The sequence below is a fragment of the Mus caroli genome, unplaced genomic scaffold (assembly GCF_978045245.1).
Source record: "Mus caroli unplaced genomic scaffold, Mus_caroli_1 scaffold_4, whole genome shotgun sequence".
Taxonomy (NCBI): domain Eukaryota; kingdom Metazoa; phylum Chordata; class Mammalia; order Rodentia; family Muridae; genus Mus; species Mus caroli.
The window spans coordinates 15,709,491-15,728,966 of record NW_028227259.1 but is presented as its reverse complement, the minus strand read 5'-3'; the positions used below and the strand labels follow the sequence as shown (position 1 = coordinate 15,728,966).

Here is a 19,476-nt window from a genome sequence, read left to right as displayed (position 1 = left end):
CACCTCAATAGACAATTGTAAAAACTTATACTCCGAAAATCAGAGAAAATCACACACAGAGCTCCAACATTTTAATTACTTATAAGTATTAAATAAAGGTACCCAGATTGTTTCACTAACCTGTCCAAATCATTAAGTACAGATAATTTTACAAATGCAATGTGGATATGAAGGCAAAAGCAACTCCTATTAGTTTTTGTAGGTGGTGAGGTTTTTTTTTGGGGGGGGCATGGGTGTTGTTGTTATGGTTTTTTGAAATGTTAAGCAGTTTTAAACTGTAGAATTATATTGGAAAAATGTAAACTGAGTTTTATACATTAATAAGCTATGCTTTCTGAGATTTCTGTTATAAGCCCATAAGCCCTATTACAAAGAAAACCTGAGACTAGATATATCCCAGAGTGTAGCCTCATATTATGCCACATGCAGGACCTTGTGAACTGATAGTTCACAAAATCTAAAATATAAGCCACACTTCTTTTTGCTCAAATGTTGACATTTTATTTTGTTCTTAACAAAGTATACTATGGATTCATTGTAATACATTGTTTTCTAGCTTTATGTACATCTAGTTACTGTTTAATTCTCTAATATTGACTTTGTGTCATATATATATATATGCATATATATATGCACTTGCTTTGAAATTCAAGTATACCTTCATTTTCCCTCCAGTTATGCTAAACATTTTTAATAGTTATAAGATATTCTATAAAAACAGTGGTATTGTAGAAATTTTCAAATGGATCTATAAAATAATTGGCAGACCCTATAGCTCTTGTCTAAACATAGACTTTTAAATCTTAACTTAAAAATGTTAATTCCTAAAACCTCCTTCAACTGGTATCTAAGTTCTTTTAACCAGAATGGCAGATCTTGTATTTCTATTAAATCCGCATGCCTTCCTCTGCCTTTTCCTGATAGATCAGAATGGGTGATCATATCATCAGGACAGAACAAGGGCTCCTGCTCCGTAGCCTGCAGAAGAAGGATTCAGGCAATTACCTGTGTCACGCTGTGGAACACGGGTTCATGCAAACTCTTCTGAAGGTAACCCTGGAAGTCATCGACACAGAACATTTGGAAGAGCTTCTTCATAAAGATGACGATGGAGATGGCTCCAAGACCAAAGAAATGTCGAGCAGCATGACGCCCAGCCAGAAAGTCTGGTACCGAGACTTCATGCAGCTCATTAACCACCCCAACCTGAACACGATGGATGAGTTCTGTGAACAAGTGTGGAAAAGAGACCGAAAGCAACGCCGACAAAGGCCGGGGCACTCTCAAGGGAGCAGCAACAAGTGGAAGCACATGCAAGAGAGCAAGAAAGGTAGAAACAGGAGGACCCACGAGTTTGAGCGGGCACCCAGAAGTGTCTGAGCTGCGCCACCTCCCAAAACCTCAAACAAGTACAAACTTGCTTAGATAATAACTGGAAAAATGCAATACACATGAACATTTCATGGCATTATGTGGATGTTTACAATGGTGCGAAGTTCAACCGGGTTCCACCAATTTAAGCCCGTGAGGAACTTTCCCAGCAGGCTTTCTTCCGAATACCAACGCTTGACAGAGATCACAGGTGAGCGTAGATGTTCACGTCCGCTGACTTAGGGTTTCCTCTGAAAGTTCATTTTGCTTCCTTCGTTGCCTGAGAAATAAAAATGTCATTTGCCATCGAAAGGAGAAAAACTGCATCAGCAAAGCCATTTTATTGAAGCAAGAGTTGAAAATAAACTGCATGGATTTAGTAAGCAGATGAATATTCCAAAACGTGATTGGATTCAAGGATGTTTTGTCTACCAGCACTCGTGTTTGTATGTACTGGAGGAGTAAAATAAGGAGAATGACACTGAGTGGAATAGTCTACGGAGATATAAACACATAAACCATCCATCATCCAGAGTAATGGAGTACATTGATCTACTACTGATGTCTTCTTTCAGCTTTGATCTAAAGATGTATTTTATTAAAGTTATAATTTAAATGTACCATGGCAAATATGCAGTGAAGATTAGCTGTTTCCTAAGCTAGAGTAGGTCTTGTCTTGCAGTTACCATGCTATATCATTTGTTTAAAAATTCCAACTGTGTGCTGCTTTTTTACATTGTGTTTTCAGTTCTGTAAGAGGCAGTATATCACTTTAGATCCCTACTCACTGTACTAACTATTACTTACTGACGCCAAGAATTGTGGTCTTCCCCTTTGAAGAAACCAAACAGATAGAAGGTTATCACCCTGACTTGCAAAGGTATTATCTAAGTTAACTCTCACATACATAATGTTTTCAGCCAACCAAAAATTAAGACAGCACAAAGAGAAGAAAACAGTCATTAGAGGCATCCTGAAGGATCAAGAGCAAAATTTAATTCATGTGTCTCATGAAAAGAACATTGTCTTAACAGAGTGTTGATAAAATGTCTTTCCCTCTTGGCTTGAATATTTGCATGATGTGTGAGGCATAGGACTCGCTCATGATTCCACATCCCACCAAAGATTCTATTTTCAGTCACTTAATGATTTCCGAAGCAGAGAGAAATGGGGGGGTGGGATCAGTGACATTCAGGACATGTTCTAACAACAAAATGACACATTTCTCAACCATTTCTTTGTGAATCAACTAAATTTTTACCCACCCTGTATGATACAATTATTTGTATGAACAACTTATAAGTGTTTTATCTCAATGAGAGTGAAACTATACACTTCACCTAGAAAGTGCAAAATTCTTTGTTTTATGAATAAAATATAAGATAACACAAAATGTTTCAGAATGTATAGCCTTTGTTGGTTGGAGATGATTTGCTAAGAATCATTGAGTTCAAAATGCTTAATAAATTCAACATTATAGAACAGTTCATTGGTGCTACATGCCACACTTCAGGAATTTTTTTCTTCGATCCTTCAGCATGCACAAAAATGCAAAGTAAATATCTTCTTGCTAATTAATGAAGTAGCATTGATATTTTAACTCCAGTTGTCTCCTAATTCTAATTAACTCAGCATTAGCTTCTCACCTCAACTACACCAAATTGTTATTCCCTCTCCACTGAGAGAGTTCGCAGATGGAAGCTCGTGTTTCAGATTTAATGATTATCTAAATAAAATACTATTTGTTGACATGTCTTTCATATAAAAGCCTAAAATCATCCTACATCTGATTTTAGGCTCATAGAGTAATGGTGTTGCTTTTGGAAATATGTCTTCAAAGGCAAGCTGATAGGATGAATTATTTGAGATCACACTCTGAACAGAAAATATTGTCAGGAATATTAAGTGAGAGAAAGAGGGATGCTCTAAATAAGCCATTCTCTCATTTAATAAGGTCTTAATTGTCCAAACATTTGATGTTATATTTCATTCTAAATTTGCATCTGATACAAGTATATTGGCAATTACATAACTCTCCCATTTCTTTCTAGCTCTTAACAATAAAGGATCTAATGGAATGAAGGTTGTTTGATAACTCTATGGATGCCTTTCAAAATCGGAATGCATTTTGTTTAGCAATAGAAAACTGCTTAGGTTTCAATTAAAAGTGTTACAAACAAGCAAATATATTAACATGTCTCAATCACCATGTCTAAGTTTCAAAGAAAGTTATTGATCTAACTAGGAAATAAATAAGTTAATTAATAAAGAAATAAATACATAAATCTTATGACAGTTATAACCTCCCATTTTGTATTGAGAGAGGACAGTTTGCACGAAGAAGAATGTCCCACTTACTAAGTAATTTAGATGGACTTTGGCATATGCATGTACCATCACAGGTAAGACCTGCCTAAGCGATGCATGTGACCTTAAGCAAATTACCACAGCAGTCTTACAATAGCTTCAAGTTGAAAAAGGTACTTCACAGTGGAGAGAACAGGCCCCGCTGATAGCAAATGTAAAGTGTAAATGCATGCAAATGCACACTTATTGCTTCTTTTATGTATAATTTAGTGATTTATAATGGTATGTGTTTAATATTTTTGCTACCTACACATTAGACAAAGGTGTAAATAATTTTGAAAAGAGTAGAAAGAGCACTGTAAAATACAAGTTTCTATAGATGCTCCATTCCAGTTTGTTCACCATCATCCTCAAGTGCAAGATTTCCCATACAAGTGATGCGGTGGCTTATGTACTACTTAAGGGCAGAGAGGGTGTGCCCCTCCAAGAGCATGCTTTTTGCCAGATCGTAAATTGTTCCGTATCTGTATTTATCATTGCATTTCAGATGGGAACTAGAAAACTGGAGAGAAAAATGTAATGACATTGCTGCTGTAAATTATTCCGTTTTAGCATGTATTCAGTTGCTAAATACACATTTCTTCAAAATATTTGAATTCAGATGTCTTTACTGTTCCATATAACATATGGTATTGAGGGAGATAAGCTTTGAAACCTTCAAGAACCAGAGTCAGGAATCAACATAATTAGCTAACAGATTTCTTCATTGTAGTATTCTGTAAACTGTGTTCTATATTTATAGTGATGATGTGAATTTTTTTTGCCTTTTAAATTAAACCCTGTTCTCTTTATGTCATACCTGGAAAGAACACATAGATGAAAGTCTTTAATCAGTGGATTATGACGTGAAACATCATAATTCAAGATCAATACAGATTCCAGATGATTGGCATTTAGAGGCCTGTCCTGCAGCTCATGGCAAGCACTGCATTAATATGGATTTATTTCTGTAATGTGTTCAAGTCTTTCTCTTATAAATACTATTTTAAACACAATTTTAATTCAATGAAAGTCTGTCAGAGTTTTTTTGCTTCAAAGACACATTTGACAAACAGGTCTTAGCACTATTATATACCAACATGATAGTTACAAACTGGCCTGATGCCAAAGAATCCAATGCTTTTAATTTTAACTTGGTAATAATTATTTAAGTCAATGTTAATATTTATAGTATATCTTTCCTTAAAGAAGAAAACATTATTTTCAAAAGTATGGAAATTCTATTAGCTTTATTTTAAAAACTTTCCTATAGTAGTCAATTCAAAAATCACACATTTGTATATTAATAGATAAAGACAAACCCAAAGTGAAAGGTGCCGGTGCTGCAGAAATGGGTTTTCTTATAACTGGTAAATTTTCTTTATTAACCTAACCAAAGAAAAATCTTATTTCTTCATTTCCAACACCCAAGTGCACAAACACAGGCTATGGTAGAAATAAAACCAAATTAATAAAAGAGGGATGGTTTTAAGTTATGATATTAGGAGCCAGACGTGACAGCATCAACCTGCAATTCCAAAAGGAGGGTAAAGCAAGAGGATTGTGGGTAGGAAGTCCACCTGGGCTAATTAATGGGATCCTACCTCGCAGAAACCAACAAAACGATTAAAAAGAAAATAAAGTATATCCTCTAGACACTTTGATGCTCAAAACTAGACTTCTATCTGTTCAAGTCTTATGGAAAGATCGTGACTGTGAACTTGTGATGCTAAGATGAAGGAGGTGTGGCTCTGCTTTCACAAAGCTCATAATGAAATGAAAGGTGACAGGAGTTATCATCACCATGTGTGATAATCCATTTTTCTTCCCAATAGCCTTAGACAGCAGCAACACATCTACCTTAAAAATCACTGTGCCCTGCTTACGGTTTGCCTGCCTCACTTATCACAGTGGTGTGATGTACCTGCTATGTATGTATTTCCCTTTATAGGTTGAGATTTCCTTGAAGTCAGGAACTTTGCTTTGTTGTGACATGGTCACTTGTAGCTCAAGCTGGCCTTGAACTCACACTGTAGCCAGGAGGATGATGTTGAGTCAGATCATCCTGACTTCCTGAGTTCTCAAACATACATCACCATACCTAGCAGGGTTGTGTCTAGTTGTTTCTCTTTCTGGTGCTTTGTATGATGCCAAGTAATGCTGGATCTCGACAAATCAGGGCTGAAGAGAACCATGTTGGAATGTGCTAAGTGCCAAATTAAAGGTCCCAGCCTAAATGCTGTCATTCAGAATGAAGGGAGCCAGTAAAAGTTGAGAAGAGTCCAGGAGACTTTCAGAGAATAAGTGACATGGCTTGAACTATCAGTTGGCTTTTCCTAGAAGAAGAAAGAAAAGCACCTCTAAGTAGAATAAATACAAGGAAGGCAGGAACAATGAAAATTCCTGTATTTCCCCCAGAGAACAAGTATTCCAAATGAATGGAGCACAAGTGTTCATTCAACAAAATAAAACAAAAACAAAAACAAAATATCATTCCTTAAGTCAAAATGGTGTCCTAATTTCTGAGTTTGAATTATTGTCCTATGGATTTCAGTCATATTGTCATCCCTGGCATATATAATTCTATGTCAGGTATTTTTCTTTACTTCCTCCACACATGCCTTAGCTTCCTTCCTTTTTTTTTTTCCTTTTATTGAAAATAGGTTTTTTTCATCACATAATATATCCCCAATTACAGTTTCCCCTTCATCTCCTTCTCCAACTTTCTCCCCACTTCCTTTATCCCATAGGGATCCACTCCCTTTCTGTCTCTCATTAAAAAACAGACTTCTAATGAATTAATAATTAAATTAAATAAGACAAAACAGAATCTAATGAGTGGGTCTGTTTCTTGTGCCTTTTCTTTGGATCTTTTTCTTCTGTTTGTCTGTTTCATCCAACTCTAATGTCTTAATTTACTTAATACTGACCTCATTTAGTCTCCTCTCAGTGGGGGCTGTGTCAATGGACAATGGAAAATATTCAAAATATTTTTCTGCCAGAATCTTTCCTGTAGTTATTTTTGTAAATTAATTTATTTGTTTACATCCAAATGCAGCATCCCTCCCAGTCCCATCTAACAGAGTTCCTCTCCCCCCTCTCCCCTTCATCTCTGGGAGGGTGTTCCCTCCTTCCTGTATCACCCCATCCTGATGCATCAAGTATCTGCAGGATTAGGCATATCCTCTCCAACTGTTGCCAGACAAGGCAGACCTCTGCTGGAACCTTGGATCAGCCAGTGTATACTCTGGCTGGTAGCTCAGTCTTTAGAAGCTCCCAAGGGTCCAGGTTAGTTGACACTGTTGGTCTTCCTGTGGAGTTTCCACCATCTTTCAGGCCTTTAATCCTTCTGCTAGCTCTTCCAGAGGGATCCTCAACCTCCATCCAATGTTTGGTGATGGTGATGTCTGCATCTGTCTCAGTCAGCTGCTGAGTAGAGCCTCTCAGAGGACAACTATGCTAGGTTCCTGTCTGCAAGCACACAGCATCACTAACAGTGTCAGGGATTAATGCCTGCCCATGGGATGAATCCCAAGTTGAGCTAGTCACTCTGGTTAGCCATTCCTTCAGTCTCCGCTCCATCTTAGTCCCTACATTTCTTTTAGCTAGAAACAATTTGAAGTTGAAAGGTTTGTAAGTGGGTTGGTCACCATGTATCAGCTAGAATTTTGAGTTCCACGGAGGAGTGGCAGAAAGACACTGGCTTCTTTGTTTAACCCCTCTGTGCACTAACTCAGTTCAAATGACAATTGCTATTCTGTTTATCCATCTGTAGTATTGGAAAAATGTGGCCTTGATAACCAGCTTAGCCTTTCTAGTTTGCAGTACGGCTACTATAAAAACACCTTTCAAGTATGAAATTTGTATTTGTTCAAAGTCTTTCTGGTGGAGTAACTCATAGCCAAGCAACAGTGCATGTCAGGCAAGCATATGTGATTAAAGGCAAAGATATATATTTAAAAAATACAAAAAATAGAAATTTGTCAACCGCACACTATTACATTAAATTGTCACTATTAATTTCCTAGAACAAAATGTATGTTATTTCTTTTGATCTTTATATGACATGAATAGATATAATGTTTATTTATATAGAACCTAAACAAAAATCCTCATAAATATGTTCAAGTCATCACAACATAAGTAATTTTGAAGTTTTAACTTGCCCTCTTTTCTCTTTGTAAGCCTCGCTGAGCATTAGACATCAGTAAACATTTGAAACTCATGTCCTTTGTGTAGCTTATTTCTTAATGGTTTGTTTATCTTGTTGATAGCTAAATCTAGAAAAGTTTAAACTTTTAAAAGACAAACTTGTTTCAAATCTAAACAGCTTTTCTATTTTAGCTGTTTGGCATTTTTAAAGGAATTTATATTTCCAGGGTGGGTGTGTCCCAAGATTCCAAAAAAGAGTGACATTTTTTAATCACCAAATTATTCATTCAATGATTCAAGATATTGCCAAATATGAGCACACATCAATTTTGGCCCCTAGTCTTTGTGCACTTTTCCACACATTCCTATCAAACCTGGACCATGACTAACCTATGCATTTCATTTGAATTTTTTCATCTACTTACTATGAGCAAACTCATTGGATATTTTCATTTTTAAGGTGCTGTGAACCTAATGTCAAGTCCATTTAATTGTATTTGGTTTGAGTTAAGTGAGTGAAATTATCATCTAATAATTACTATGTAGAATAAGAAAAAACCTGTTATCTATATGAAGAAGTGTACTATTAATGGCTATATTGAACATTTCCATTTATTAAAGGTGTTCACTCAAAAGCATAACTGTATACAGATACCAAAAATATTGGGTTTCCATCAAAATAGTTGTTTACTCATTTGGAATTGCAATATACTATCATTAAGGTTTCTCTTTTAGTTCCATAACTCAAAATTTCTAAAGCACAGAACAAATATTTCAGATTATAGTAGCCCTTACTGGTACATCTTTCTGTCATCCTTGAAGCCTGAAATTTAGAGATGGTGACTCTTTTCATATTTTTTCTCCTGTGCTCTTCTTTGTCATTTAACACTACTTAAAAAAAAAAAAAGTCCTGTCAGGTATATCTGTATTTATTATTGAGAAGTATTCATAAGCTTTAAAGAAAATATCTATATGATATAAAATTATCTGAGTTATTGAAAATTCACCCCAAAACTTACACAGGCTGTCTTTAAAATGTATTATAGACTATTATAATTTAATTTTAAATTATTGAGTAATCTCAATATAAGCAGACATTCAGAAGCACTAATATACACTCTGGTGAGGTTACTGCTGGGTGAAATAATAGATTTTGACATCACTCCACTACGACAAAAGGGTTTTCAGAATATTATCTAAAGTTTCCTGTACAATGTAGGAAATGTTAATCAATGTATCTTTCAAGGAGAGAAATTAATGTACAGATTTCCTTACATTTAAAACCCAGCAAGCCTGATTGTCATTTGATCCAATTAAAAGCGAACATTTTGATGTCCTTGATCTGTGCTGACACAGGACACCATGTTGATGTTCAAGATCCATGCGGTGGTATTGATGACTGCAGACTCAAGTGAGAATGAGAAGCATTGAAGGCTCCTGTGACAACCTCCACTACCACACACACACACACACACACACACACACACACACACACACACAACCGAGAAAAAGTCCAGATATAAAACTATTGAAGAGAGTCCTAATAAAAACATGATAAATATGTTGAAGTGTATCTCTTTACAGTTGATGGCTTCTAGGGGGTTGGGGTTGGGAGGGAAAAAAACCCACTAGAAGTTTTGTCCTGCTCCAGTGAATATATGAGCAACAAAAATTAGACTTGGTGATAGGGGTAGGGGATGGCCCAAGGGTAGAAGAATAAGCCTGGAAGGAATGGGAAGCAAAGGCAATAGGAGTATACAGCATGAAATTCCTACATAATTACAAAAGTTTTATGTTGGGGGAAAAGTGAACATTTTATTATTGTACTGTATAACACATGACAAAAATATAATGGAAAGTATATAGTAAATTACTAGGACAATATGAAATATTAGAATTCAGATCATTTTAGAATAATGTGCACAGAAATAAATGATTTATTGGCTTGAGTATGGGATAACATGATATGAAAAAGGTCGGAAGAAATGAACGGCTGTGCAACTTTTCAGTTACAACACCTTAACTGCCTCTTATAATGTATTTTCTCTAAACAACAAACAAAATATATTGTTTTATGAATTTTTAAAAACTAGTTTAAATATAACAATGGCTGGATTCATACAAAATAAAAGATTTGACTGGGTGAGCAGAGGAGTACATCACCATATTCTCGGCACATGCTTTATAAATGAAAGTAGTCATTAAAATGCAGCACTGTTGTTACTATGTTGGATAATAATTGTAAGTATTAGTTGTGTAGGCATATTCTTGCACAGAAATCCAGCTAATAAGGGGCTGCATTCCACGAGCCAATTTTTAATTATTAGTATTTTAACATATTTTCAAAAGTCAGAATGCAAGAAACCTAGATTTCTGGATTGAAATGAGCACACATTGCCATAAGGACGTTATGTTTCTAGCTGCTCTCTTTCTTTCTCGTCCTCCTCCTCCCTCCTTGCTATGACCGTCTATATCTGGGACCTTCAGACAGAGTCTCAAAAACTAAGAACATTTTATTGTCTAGAAGTAAGAGTAATTGAGGCTGATGAAGAGACTTAGATGAAAGTGAGCAAAGGTTCAAACCACAGTCACTTGGTGTGAGAGTGTCTTAAGGCCCCAGCACAAGAGTAAATGCTGAGAAAAAAGTAGTTCCTGAGAATCAACTTGCTATAAAGTGAGAAACCAAATGTTGCACACATGTTGTCAAAGAGAAGACACAACATCATTGAAATCACAGTAAAAAGAATAATAACAGCAATTTAAAGCATACAGCACACTGTTTTCATTATCAGGTATGTTAATTTTATTACTCCAGCCAATCATTAAAACTGAGCTAGAGGTCTTATTTTTATCAGTTTACAATATGAGCTAGATAGTCGTTAAATAACCACTTTATTCACACACACACACACACACACACACACAAGCATCAGAAAGAAAGTTCTGGCCAGGTTATGATTTATGATTGTCTTGAAAGATAACAGGGTATTTTAATATAATTTTAGGGAAGAGAGAAAAGTAATGTCAGATAGTCTTACAGATAGTCTTAGAAGATGAAGGAGAAAATGGGCTCTGGGCTAACTGAGCAAGATGGGAAGACCATCCTTCCTATTGCTATAGAAGAAATCAAATACAAAGAAGCCAGCAGGTAGCACTGGGTTTTGGAGACCCCAACCTGGTTTAAGTGTCAGCTCACTCCTTTCTTGGTGATTTCTTTTGTAATTTTATATATAATTTCCAGCTCTTTCATCTGTAAACTGGGTTTTTTTTTTTAAGATATGTTCTTTATTTGCTGTTCAAATGTTATCCCCTTTCCTGGTTTCCCCTCTGAAAACCCCCATTCCATCCCTCTCCCTCCCCCTGCTCACCAACCCACCCACTCCTGCTTCCCTGTCCTGGCATTCCCCTACACTGGGACATAGAACCTTCCAGGACCAAGGGCCTCTCCTTCCATTGATGTCTCACAAGGCCATCCTCTGCTACATATGCATCTGGAGACATGTGTCCCTCCATGTGTACTCTTTGGTTGGTGGTTTAGTCCCTGGGAGCTCTGTGGGTTCTGGTTGGTAAACTGGATTTCTTTCTTTCTTTCTTTCTTTCTTTCTTTCTTTCTTTCTTTCTTTCTTTCTTTCTTTCTTTCTTTCTTTCTTTCTTCTTTCTTTCTGTTTTGTTTGTTTAGGGAATATTTTTTTAGATATTTTCTTCATTTACATTACAAATGCTATCCCAAAAAGTCCCCTCTACTCTCCCCCTGCACTGCTTCCCAACCCACCCACTACAGAATCTTGGCCCTGGCGTTCCCCTGTACTGGGTCATATAAAGTTTGCAATACCAAGGGGCCTCTCTTCCCAGTGATGGCCGACTAAGCCATCTTCTGCTACATATGCAGCTAGAGACACAAGCTCTTGGGGGTATTGATTAGTTCATATTGTTGTTCCACCTATAGGGTTGCAGACCCCCTTCAGCTCTTGGGTACATTCTCTAGTTCTTCCATTGGGGGCCCTGTGTTCCATCCTATAGATGAATGTGAGCATCCACTTCTGTATTTGCCAGGCACTGGCAAATCCTCACAGGAGACAGCTATATCAGGGTCCTTTCAGCAAAATCTTGCTGGCATATGCAATAGTATCTGCGTTTGGTGGCTGATTATGGATGGACCCCTGGGTGGGGCAGTTTCTGTTCATCCTTTCGTCTTAGCTCCAAACTTTGTCTCGGCAAATCCTTCCATGGATATTTCATTCCCTATTCTAGGGAGGAATAAAGTATCCACGCGTTGGTCTTCCTTCTTAATTTTCTTGTCAAACTGGATTTCTAATTTCTGTCTATAAATGAGATAATTTATGGAAGTCATGAAATGAAGAAGGATGAGTGCTGGCATAAAGCTCCCACTAGTGACAATGGTCTCTCCACTTTTCCTCATGTCCTGAGCATTGATATGGAGCACACACTAATGATGATCATCTCCATTTGCTTCTTTGCTTTCGTTTTCTAGAAAAAGATGTTTCTCCTAGTTCTCAAGATATATTCTGGAATAAGGACAAGACACTCTCTCACCCTGGCGAGATTGTCTCACTTCCTCTCTTAAACCTGTAATACTCCCTGTTTCCTTTCCAAAGCAAAAGTCAGAGAGTAATAATCTTTTCCCTTACATAGTAATGTTCATTTGCATAGCTCTTGTCTTAGTCTTGCTAGGACCCTGTCTTTACTTTTTAAGTAAATTAATTTTATTAATTGATCTTGAGTAACTACTCATTTTTATGTACTTTTATAGTTCATAATTGCAAAATCAAATGGAAACATGTCACTTTATTGAAAAATATACATTGATAGCTTTTATACATTGATATAATTTTTATATAGGTAAAAAGATAAAGTATAATAAATTAAGCAAGGTTTATATTTAAAAATTTTGTTCATATATCTGATCAATTGCACAATGGTGATGAAGAACTTACATGAGCAGAATTAAAATTGAAAATACTATCTAGCATAAAAGAAATTATATACTTAACAATATACTTCACAGAGAAATACACTAGAAGAACAGGCATTCACTCAAAATTTCTAAGCCACATATCAAAGGAGAAGCACCATAATTCACACCCAGAAAGATAATAATTTATGCAAAAACATTCCTTTTAAAGATGAAAAGAAGCTTGACACATCCAAACCCTGCCACGCCAGGGATAAACACTAGAAACAAACCATATGTGTTGTGGGAGGCAAAAATCAGATGCAACTAAGACACAGTCCAGATGCTAAAAGTCTCAGAAAAAACTGACGGACTTCAAGGCCTGTAAGGAAAGAATATAAGTTCCAAAAGTGTGAACACTGATTGGCTTCAATTATTTGGTAATGCTTTTGAAATAATTGCCTTTTGTTTGAAGTATCGTCATCTTTCAGCTTTAACTATCTTGGAAATTGATAAAAAGCAGCTTAAAGAGATGAGACAATAGTGCAGACTTTGAAGTATAATCATTCCTTTCCCAGGAATTGTAAGAGAGCGTCTGAGCAGGTCTGCAGGAAAGGCTATTGTGTAATTTACAAAATCTGGAAGGGTCAGGGAGAATAAGAGCTAAACAAAAATATTCCATGCTATCTATAACTAAACAGAACACATTAAAGGGAAAACTTTTAATAGGCAGCACACACATTGATGGTAGGGAGTGTGGAAAAACAAGGGTCAGCTATTTTAAGGGTAGGATCTGCTCTCTCCCTATTGAACTCTAGACTGTGTCTCTTGGTGCTTCCTGGGCAAGCCTTGTGATGAAATTATGTGCACAGAATGTACAACACTGTTCATTGTGCACTCACTCTTCAGTCATTAGCCACAGAATGACATAAAGTATTTACCATGACATTCAGAAATTAAGTATTGTAATCATCAACATAAAACAGTTAAGAGAATTATCAAAAGAATACACTAACACTTGTGAGGCTAGAAAGAGAGAATACAGCCCTGAAAAGCAAGAGAAGATGTATTGATTTTCAATGGAAAAAAAAAAAACATAAAAGGTAGAGAGATGTCAGAGTTTTATTACCAGTGTTAATTCTTGACTTTCTGTCTCATTACTATTTCCTTTCTGCAAATTCTAATTTCCTTTGCTTCTACTCTGATCAAATGTCCACTAAGTCCAGGAAACTAAACCCTATTGATAAGAATGTGGACCATTGACCCTGGCACCCACTGGGAGTTCACACTTGTTATACCTATCCTAACTGGCAGAAAGCCAGTATAGCTATATAGCTTAGTGCCTGTGTTATCTGTGTGCACACAAATGTCTGAATACTTATCTCTCCTCTCTCACTTACCTAATCTTAGGTTTAATCCTGTGTGAGGTCATTCTTACACATTGATGGTCCACTGATCAAGAATCAGTGTCTCTACACAGGTTTTTGCCTTCCTGAGACCTAACAAAGTTGACATATACCTTGGGTGTAATAATTCTTAGAATGACATCTGCCATTCAGATGTTAAGAAGTGACAAGCTTTGGCATCCATGTTGTGGATAAATTGAGGCAGGCAGTCATTGGGGGTCAGACCTTAGAGTTCTGATGAGGTGGATTCAGGTACCTGCAGGGGCTACTGCCAATAGCAGCCAATGACTCGAGAAGTTACTCAACAGACATTTTTCAAGGTAATAAAGCTTAATTTATTGAAGGGTTCCCACTCCTTATGGCCAGCAGAAAACCTATGAACTTTTTTAATTCTTTGGGGCTAGTGAAAAAGAGAAGGAAAAAATTATGCTGAGAGAGAGACAGACAGACAGACAGAATGGATAAGTCACATGTAGAGTCCAATAACTCATACACACAAATGCATACATACATACATTCAGACAGACAGACAGACCTATGAATAAACATATACACATTCACACATAGAATGGTTAGAACAAAGCTCCAGCAAGAAGGCTCTGAGCATTTCACACATATCCATCCACACATGCATATATACACATACATACATACATACACATAGTTGATGGGCTGAAGGAACACTGTTCCAACCTCCACTCACACAAACCTTACACATATACATACATATGCAAAGTTGATGGATGAAAGAGATAGTGTTTCAACCCTCCACTTACACAAATGTTACACACACACACACACATATGTATTTAAACACGCATACATAGTTGATGGATGGAAGGAACAATGGTCCAACCCTCCACTTACACGAACCTTACACATAAACATACATATATACATACACATAGTTGATGGATGGAAGGAACAATGGTCCAATCATCCACACATTATTTTTTCTTCCATGGCTTACATAACCCAGCGAATCCTCCAAGCAGTATAAAATTACAATGTGATTACCTTTTAGTTGTCATCAGTAAATGTTTAGGAAACACAGTGTGTTCTCCAAAATCTTTTCAAGAAATATTAAGTAGTAGTACAGGTAAAGAAAACAAATTATTTCCAAAAATCTATGTACATTCGTAAATAAGCAACTTGTTATAGATTAACAAGGTGTAAGCAAGCAAGGGAGTTTTCTCAGCCAGTTTCTCTAGCAATCAGGCAGCGATTGGCTGTTACAGAGAAAACAAGTAATTATTTTATTATTCATCTTTAAAAGTAAGCTTGTAAAAATCGTAGAAGAATCACCAACCTAAACTTTTCTATAAAAACAGTCCTGTTTATCTTAAATTATCAGAATGCATATCTACTCATCAGATATTCCTTATAAGTCCTACCAGGAAGCTGAGGGCAGAAATTGGTATCAGCAATCAGTCATCACCAGCCAGCCTCAGTGAGTCACGTCAGCCAGGGCTGCCATTGTTCTTGTTCCCTGACCATAAAAGGGAATTGTGTGCTCAACTAATAATTAACTAATAATTATTATTTAACTAATAATTGTGTGCCTTTCTGAACTTCAAATTCTTCTATAAGATTTTCTACATCAGAACCAAAAGTAAAAAACATCTCAACCTAGCTTCACTAACAACTTTATTTTTCCAAATATTTTCTCAGGGTTATGATCATTGCTGACAATCTGTCTCTAAGTTTTCTCTAGGGTGATGATTGAATAATTAATCAGCAATGCCTGAAAGAGATCAAGAATTATTGTGAGAGCCAGAGATACCTCCAGTGAGGGACTGGAAGCCCCCTTAGAAATTACAAATAATTCTTAGATCAAGAGGGATGTGATGTCAGCAAGCACAGAGCAGAACTCTATAAGAGCATATATACTCTATAAGATCATATACATGATCCTTGGGTCTGTGCCACACTGAGGCTCACCCATGTAGCTGCGATAACCCATAGGCCACAGTCTATGAGTTCTAAAGTCAATTATTATTCCTCCTGCATGGCCCTCAGCAGCTAACTTACTAAATGATAAGGAAGAATTCCTACATAATTATGAACTGTGATAAAAAATCAACAGAAAGTTGTCTCTATTTCAACAGTATTTACCCAGCACTGATGTAGATGAGATTCAAGACAGAATATCACTGAGATAATATTTCCTTTTTTTAGCTGTTGGGGCCGGTCAGCGGCTCACACGTCCGAGTTCGAGCCTGTAAGGCATCTTGAACTGAAAGAAAAGAGGGAGCCTAGGCCGGTTGAGAAAAAAATGGAACCAAGACAACTAGTCTGCTCAAGATTCAATTTTTTAATGGCGGACACGCTTTATAAAAGAGGGGGGAAAGTCCATTCCTGCCAATTCATTGAGCCTGGAACCAGCTGCAGGTGATGACGTGCAAGATAGGGCATAGTCTCCTGAATAGCTCCGGGGGCGGGGGGGGGGGCCCTCAGAAGGTAGCAGTATCTTGAAGAGGAACAGCGACAGTGGCTGAACAATAGAGAGATCTGGGGAGGAAGGCTCCACCCTAGATAATCTTTTTAGTGGCAGCAAGGTCAAGTTCTGGCTCAGCCTGCTTCAGGCTTATGGGGGGGCTACATTCAGCTATTAAAAATTATCTTTCTTAAAATTTTGCTGAATGTATACAAGAGGAAAATGAGCAACTCAACAAGAAGGATACTTCAATATCGCTTATAAATTCCATTTTAAGAAGAGGCACTAAAGGGAGCACAACAGCAGATACTCCACATAATCTGCAATTCCCAATTTCTGTTTATTTTTTAGAATAACAAAGTGTATTTTTTACAATATTAAATTTCCTGAATTTTGGCAAAAATGTAAAAATGGATATCAGAACTTCTCAACAGTATTTTCTGCCAATTCTACTGTATATTTTTCTATAGAATGAAGCACAGTGATTTAAATACTTCCTATAAATAAAAATACCAAAATAACCAATATGAATTATTTAAAGGTAAATATGTAATCTTAGCCTCAAAAACTAATCTGAGGCAGTTTCCTTAGACTATCTGAGTATGGTTATACCTCAGAAAATATGCATCCAACATTTAAAAACATAACTTACATTAGGTACACATGTGCATATATGTACCATATACTTGAGGTATTTGATTTATTCTCAGCTCCTGCTGGGTGGTCTACTACTGCTTTTTGCACTACCTCCAGCTGATCCAAAGTTCAGGCTTATTAAAAACCATCATAAATAAAATCCATGTGTGCATTGTTTATGTACCAGACACTATTTACCAAGCTTTCAACAACTATTCTATTTCTCTGCCAGCAAAAAGCACCAGTGTCTACTATTGCTAGTCAATGCAAATGCTCCCATAATGTTGAATTCACCCCCCCAAAAAACTCCCAGAAAATCCCTGGATGACTGCAAAGGCATGAAATTATTTATTTATGTTGTGCTTGCTGTTGCATGTCAGAGAGCAGACACTAGCAGTTTAACACAGTCGACACACTTCTGGATGGACTATAGATTGCCTTGTGTCCTTACATTCTCACCAAATGGATTATCTTTCCTTATGAAAAATAAAAGAGAAATGTATTCACTGCTATTTGTATAAAAAGAGGGTTTTTTTGTTGTTGTTTTGGTTTTTTTAATTCAGGCAGCCTTATATGCCTATTAAAAAAAAATCCCTTCAAAATGAAGCCCATTTAAAACTCAAGTCCTGGATGTTTTATGTCAATGAGAATTCAGGAAACAGAGACCTTAAATTAAAACTCAAGGGAGTTTCCAGCCAAGAAGTTTGAAAAATGCTGTTTTATCTTAAGCCCTCTGTAAATCATGCTGAAACACTGCTGATTTGGTAATGTGCACACAGACTCCTAAAATTTGGATACGGAGAAAAACGATAAATTGGAAGCAATAGGAACGGGGGTCTGGAAGCAAACTGAGGCACAAGGATATTTCGAAAGCCAGTAATAACCACTAGATAAGCAGCTCGTGAAAGACAGACTGGAGCCACCAGTAAAGAGGTGCTAGGTTATTATCTTGGCAGCATAAAATACCAGTATTAAATGTATTAATTCAATTAATAAGTCCACTCTTCATTTTTAATACAGAAGATAACACTTGGATAAAAACCTTATGACATCAGGAGCTATGATGTCACATGAAGCCCCTGTTACAGAATGTTTATGCCTAAGTTTCCATTCACAGCATACAATCATTCTCTCTCTGTTTCATTAAAAGTGTTGTCCTGATGTGTACAGTGGGAGTTCCATGATGTCCACAGAGCCTCTCGGAACTATTTTCTTCAACAGATGCTGTGGAAAATCTACGGATCTTCAGCATTCACATCCAGTGCTATTTCTAATAATGGTCAATAACTTATTCAAATGTTATTTAAAGTCGGTTAGTCTTCAGTCAGTCAGAAACGCCGGGAACTTATACAGAGTGGAGAAATGCATTTTTCAGGAGATGCCCCATCTGATGAGGGGACCACATAGCACACAGGAAGGAAAGAAGGAAGGGATGGACACCACTCACTGTGTCCAGAGACAAGGAAGCCTCTGAAGGCAAATGCACTTCTGAGAGACCAGAGGGAACACCATAGAGAGGAAAGGGAAGGGACCGCCAGGGGAAAGAAAGGAGCATAATTCTACCTACTTTCCACTAGAAATTGAAGTTTTCAGAAGATGTTTTGCTAGAGCAAAAATTACAGTTGCTTCATCTAAAAAGGTGTGTGGCAAAGCACTTCATCTGAGAGTTTGTTATTGAACTATGAATTTAATAGCTTCTCATATTTTGATTTGAAGTACCTACATTTTAGGGAGGGGTGTGTGTGTGTGTGTGTGTTGTGTGTTTTGCAAGTAACAATTTTTCCCTCTTGTTCACTTGTAGGAAAGTTTTTAACTCCTCTTTAAATAAGAATGTATACCTCAGTATACTCCAAGTCTTAACTTCTCACAAAATGCAAGGAGAATGTAAAAAATAATAATAATAATGTTATATTGCACTTTACGGATATCTGTTCTTCCTTGGAGATTTGACTTTCAAATTCCAATTATTTCCTCTCTAGGAACTACACTTTCTGAAGGATTCCACATTCACCCAGCTCCAGACCTGTCTTACTTAGTGTCTCCATTGATCCTGAGGACTGTTTCTATTATATGTACAACTTAGAGTCCATCTCAATAGATGCACTGATCACTCCTTCAGAAAGCCACAGCAGTTTGATACAATGTCCACTTCATTTTAACTCTGCTCCACTGTGCCAGACCTATCTCATTTCTGTTGTGGTCACAACCATTGAATG

The 19,476-nt window shown here is 36.8% G+C and overlaps 1 protein-coding gene across 1 annotated transcript in view; it reads left to right on the top strand.

The window, feature by feature from the left end:
* The window catches only part of Sema3a (semaphorin 3A), a 502,602-nt gene extending 497,771 nt beyond the window's left edge, over positions 1-4,831 (top strand). Inside the window, exon 20 of the mRNA XM_021162357.2 lies at positions 925-4,831. Coding sequence (XP_021018016.1) covers positions 925-1,380 — 456 coding nt within the window. The 3' untranslated portion in view covers positions 1,381-4,831. The remainder of the gene's footprint in view (positions 1-924) is intronic.
* Positions 4,832-19,476: the final 14,645 nt, after the last annotated feature.